At 40.1% G+C, this 5,115-nt stretch overlaps 1 protein-coding gene across 1 annotated transcript; it reads left to right on the top strand.

The window, feature by feature from the left end:
• The first annotated feature begins 429 nt into the window (after positions 1 to 429).
• On the top strand, positions 430 to 4,911 carry hnrnph3 (heterogeneous nuclear ribonucleoprotein H3 (2H9)). The gene is made up of 11 exons (XM_024008304.2): positions 430 to 517; positions 1,211 to 1,309; positions 1,433 to 1,588; positions 2,014 to 2,157; positions 2,670 to 2,808; positions 3,436 to 3,620; positions 3,743 to 3,835; positions 3,925 to 4,058; positions 4,234 to 4,369; positions 4,478 to 4,534; positions 4,640 to 4,911. The coding sequence occupies exons 2-11, from the start codon at positions 1,222 to 1,224 to the stop codon at positions 4,711 to 4,713; spliced, it is 1,206 nt and encodes a 401-aa protein (XP_023864072.1). The 5' UTR covers positions 430 to 517; positions 1,211 to 1,221; the 3' UTR covers positions 4,714 to 4,911.
• The last annotated feature ends 204 nt before the right edge of the window (positions 4,912 to 5,115 follow it).

Here is a 5,115-nt window from a genome sequence, read left to right as displayed (position 1 = left end):
GCAATCATGTTAGCATATTTCTTACTGAGATTATTGTTCTAAAACATGTTCTTGGGTGTAAAATAATCAATAGTGAAACTTTCAGATAAAGTTTGTGTGAATTAAACATGTTCAATGGCTTTCAGGAGCTTTTTCTCTCACTGCCCTGCTTAAGACAAGGGTTTAGCTTTCTTGGAATTAATAATTTTATTTTCAATAATCTAATTTCTTCTTAATTTTTWGTTTAATTAAGGATAAACATAAGAACATTTCCAAGAACCTTTTTGAGGAATAGCAACTTTGCTTAACTTTCTTCTTAAGTGTATAGTTAAGGGAAAATTGCAATTAAGAACGTTTTGTGAARCTGGGCCTTTGGTAAATTTGGTAAGCGTTCCCAGAAGTCTCGCGATGTTGCGCCTCTGCGTTTAGAAACTGGTAGAGGGCGGCTGTTGGTAGAAGAGATTTTATGTTCTCGCGACATTACCTGCTGCGGAACTCCCTGTCACCTGAGAAGAACTGAGACCGGGGAAAATAAATTGTAAGACGCGTTTTATCATTTTATTCCCAACATTTTTGTGGCTTCCTATTGAAATATATAATGCTTTTTTATTCGCGTTGAAATTGATATATTTTCGGAACTGGATGGACAGTTTTGTTTTCTGACCTAGACCGTTTGACCGTTGCGATGTCCTAGCTAGCTAGCTTAGCAAGAGTTGGCTAGCTAGCTAGCTAGCTAACGGTATTTAGCGTCTACTCCGGAACAAGACTGGCTAGCTAGATAGCTAATAATGTATTCTCGAAAACATACCATTATCCATCTGGATAGTTTATGGAAATTGGTGATTTAGCCACAGTCAGTAAACTATCAAGGACATCAATAATGACAGAACCCAATTAACAGCGCTTGAGTGAGAAATTAATCTCTCTGATTTCATTATAGTTAACGTTAACTATCAATACTTGTATAGTCAAAAAAAGACCGGTAACCTTGTAGCTAGTTAAGTTAAACTAGTCAATAATTGCGAGGTTCGCCAAAGTCCGAAGAAGATGCAATCGACCTTGAGGCAAACAACTAACATTAGCTGGTTTAACTAGTTAACAATTAACGTTAGCTAGCTCATGTTAATTCCACATGTAGGCCTAGTTAGTACTTTAGTAATGTTGTAAGTTTTATGCACAGTATTACTAACGTTAATGAAGACTTGTATTGCCCTTTTTAACCATGGTCCAGAGGAAGAGACTATGTCTGTGAATGATGATGGGTATGTGGTGAGAATTCGGGGCTTGCCTTGGTCCTGCACCCAGGAAGAGGTGGCAGGGTTCTTCTCTGGTGAGTAGGCCACGTTCATAAAACTGAAAGTGGTGGCATTCAATAGTCACTTTATCGTTTGTTTGCACCTGGCTGGTCAATGAAGAAGGAACCAATGAAGTTAATCTTGTGTATCTCTTGCAGATTGTAACATCGTCGGGAAAGTGAATGGAGTGTGCTTCACGTTTTCCAAAGAAGGAAGGCCCAGTGGAGAAGCTTTCGTGGAGCTGAAATCAGCAGAGGATTTTAAAAAAGCCATAGCAAAGGATAGGAAACACATGGGTCATCGCTATATTGAAGGTATTTTGTCTGACAGATCTCTAATCTGTCTGTTGTCACATTTAGACTTATCAATCAGCTAGTTGTGATTCAGTATATTATGACTGATGTTGCCCGCTCAAGGATTGACATTAAGGGTTGTCTGGGACAAGTGACCTGAGCAGTTGCACAAGTTGAGCCTGCGCAGAGGTTGCCCTAATGGGCAGGCGATTTTTTTAGTTATTTWWWAAAWWTTTTTTTTTACTGACGATAACCAAAATACAAAGTATTTCAGTAGTCTGGTCTTTCTGATTCCTCCCCAGTGTGTTTGTGGAAATAGTTAATTTTATACTTTCGGGCAAGTGATCATAGTCTTCGGCAACCAAAAAAGCCCCAAAACTTGCCCAGTGACCGAGTACCTTTCAGACCTTAATGTCAATCCTTGCCGTTCCTGTCCGGTCTTGTAGTTTTCAAGTCAAACCGTAGCGAGATGGACTGGGTGTTGAAACGCAGCGGCCCTACTGACTACGACAGCTGCAGCGGGTGTATGATACGTCTCCGGGGACTTCCTTTTGGCTGCAGTAAGGAGGAGATAGTGCAGTTCTTTGCAGGTACATACATAGCGTTACTTTAGTAAGGTGTCTATGAACAAAGTGTATGTCTTAAACTGAATGCAAAAACAGGCCTATTGATGGATTACAGTTTTCAGGCATTCAAGTAAGTGCATGACAAGCAAATACAATTCAAAATAATTAAATCCGTATTTGGCTTTATAAGAATGTGGTGACTTAGTATAGCATGATATTCAATCTCTTATAGTTCAATAACATACATGCACACAAATGTACAAATATCTGTTTATAAAACCACATGCAAAGTCACCACATCTTCTGGATGGCATGATGCTGCTCTGATGTTACTGTTCTTTGAATAACATGAAGTCAATGTGTTCATGAATAAAGTTCAGCAGTATGTTCTTGGGTCTTTTGGTGTGTCTAACACTAAGAGATATCACATTGAAATAGTCAAATAAAAGCGGAAAGGGTTTTTCTTTTGTACATATGGGAATGTTGCAGCTTTTAACATGTCTCCCCTTGTGGGGTTATTTGTCCTTGGGTTAAAGGGTTGAAAATCGTGCCAAATGGGATAACATTGCCGATGGACTACCAGGGGAGGAGCACAGGGGAAGCCTTCGTGCAGTTTGCCTCAAAGGAGATAGCAGAAAAGGCACTGGGGAAACACAAGGAAAGAATAGGGCACAGGTGGGGACGGAAAGTCTGGGCTGGGTATTAATTTTATGACTAATATGGGGCGGGGGGTCATGCATCTTTCCTTTAAGTTAAAGATGGTATGATCATTCATAAATCACACTTTGAATACTTTTTTTTTTTTTTTTTACTTGGACAGTTACCATGCTTAATCTGGGCATTGTCTTCCATTGAATTGATTTGTCAAGCAGTGCAATGGGGGAAAAGGGAATTAAGATCAGTGCTGCAGAATTGAGAGCCTTGACAGTACAATAGATATTGTATGACAGTACCACCATAGAGCTGTTAATAGCTGAATTGTGGGAACTAGGCTATTTATGTCAGAGTGCCTTCTAATACTGCATCATGATGAAAGTGCAAATTCAAAACCTGCTGCAATATTAGCAGATTATGTGAAAGCTGTGCCATATTGTTACTGCTATTGCTAAAATTAATAAATTGTATTATTCCTTGCCCCTCTAGATGTACAATAAAGCTATCTGTTTGACCCCAACTATTTGGCTTAGATAAAGTTGCCCATATGAAATCATGCACAATGTCTTGTCTGCTGATGTTCTCCATATGGCTATTGTCCCATGTAGTGTTCTTGTCATAACCCCACCTGCATTTAAACCCATTCAGGTACATAGAAATCTTTAAGAGCAGCCGGAATGAGATCCGGGCTTACTATGAGCTCCCCAGAAGGATGATGGGGCAGAGACCTAGTCCCTACGACAGGCCCATGATGGAGCGAGGTGGGTTCTTCCCTGGTCCAGGACGGGGGGGTGCTCTTTTGGACCAAATGCGTGGAGGAGGCTACAGTGGGGGTATGTGCAATAATTTTGGTTAGTGWAGTCAATTTAGTGTTTGAGAATGGACTGGATTGAGGATGGCCAATGGTCTGAAAAGATGATCATTGATTCCCTATTCTCTGTGTCTGTTCACGTAGGCTATGGCGGATTTGACAACTACAATGGCTTCAGTAATTACTGTTTTGGCAATGGCATGTTTGATGACCGAATAAGGGGCGATAGAGGAAGAGGTAAGATATGCTCTTTGCTTTTTAATGTCACACTGAAGGTGTGCCTGCATTTCCTTCTCAGGAAAATGTATTCTGTGCTTGGCTTGCAGCTATAGGTGGCCATGGCTACGGTGGTGCAGGTGATCATAGCTCCCACAGCAGCTCCCACAGCGGCTTCCACAGTGGCCATTTTGTACACATGAGGGGCCTGCCTTTCCGTGCCACTGAGGGAGACATAGCCAATGTAAGAATCACATTTCTCTAGTACCCATAATCACTCCCATTTCTCTTTCCAATGATGTCAACACATTTTAAAGTAAATATTCACAGTCCAATTATGTAACTTGAATTTATACAATCATGGTGGTCAGAGCAGCCCCTTACTCTTTGGTGTGTATGCGTGTGCCTTTTTGGTTTAGTTCTTCTCCCCATTGACTCCTGTGCGAGTTCATATCGACTTTGGACCAAATGGAAAATCCACAGGCGAGGCCGATGTTGAGTTTAGGTCTCATGAAGATGCTGTTTCAGCTATGTCGAAGGACAAGAATCACATGCGTATGTGGATCCCTACTTTGTTTTACCCCGTTATGATTACCCCACTCTCAAAATGAACCATAAAATAAAATAAAAAATTAAGTTGATTTATTTGTTTTTGTTCTGCAGAACATCGATACATTGAGCTCTTCTTAAACTCAACTGCTAGTGGAGCATCTGAAATGGGTAAGTTTCTTCTCTCATCTGCCTGTATTTCAGAAAACACTCAGACAACAATGGTTGAATCAATGTTTAATGCCATTTCTGGATTTATTTCCTGGTTGGTTTTAGGCCGCGGCGGCGGTTTCTATGGTAACTCAGGAGGCATGGGCTTGAGACGGAGTGGACTGAGGGGGATGTTCTAAACAGGAGTAATCACCATTCTAAACCAAACGTTCAAGTCTTGAAGATTTGTTTTGTATTTGAATGTTTTCACATGTTCAGAAAAAGTACCTACTTAAAATATTTTCCAGTCTCAAAGAGTGGAATAAAAAGTATATATTTGAGCAGTTGCATAGGCTAACCAACTATTGTACATTTTACTTAATACATTTTATATTTAATTCTGTGTGTCTCAGTTTAAGATCATTTCAAGACCATTAGCAATAATYCATATTTTAGTTAATTACTACTATTGTTAGCTAATTTCCCCACTTCTGTCTGCATTTTCTACGCTTTACAGCTTGATTCAATCAGATTGAGCATTAACCTGTGTCTGCCGACATCTGCATAGCAGATTTTGTGGCACTGCGGTATGAGCTGACAAA

This window comes from Salvelinus sp. IW2-2015, linkage group LG18 (genome assembly GCF_002910315.2).
Source record: "Salvelinus sp. IW2-2015 linkage group LG18, ASM291031v2, whole genome shotgun sequence".
In the NCBI taxonomy this organism is placed as follows: Eukaryota; Metazoa; Chordata; class Actinopteri; order Salmoniformes; family Salmonidae; genus Salvelinus; species Salvelinus sp. IW2-2015.
The sequence above is the reverse complement of the archived record's forward strand: the minus strand, read 5'-3'. Positions and strand labels throughout refer to the sequence as shown.

Coding starts and splice junctions, on each gene's coding strand:
- hnrnph3 (XM_024008304.2), top strand. CDS start 1,222: ATGTCTGTGAATGATGATGGGTATGTGGTGAGAATTCGGGGCTTGCCT. Junction 1,310..1,432: donor GGTGGCAGGGTTCTTCTCTG/GTGAGTAGGCCA, acceptor TATCTCTTGCAG/ATTGTAACATCGTCGGGAAA. Junction 4,059..4,233: donor CTGAGGGAGACATAGCCAAT/GTAAGAATCACA, acceptor TTTTTGGTTTAG/TTCTTCTCCCCATTGACTCC.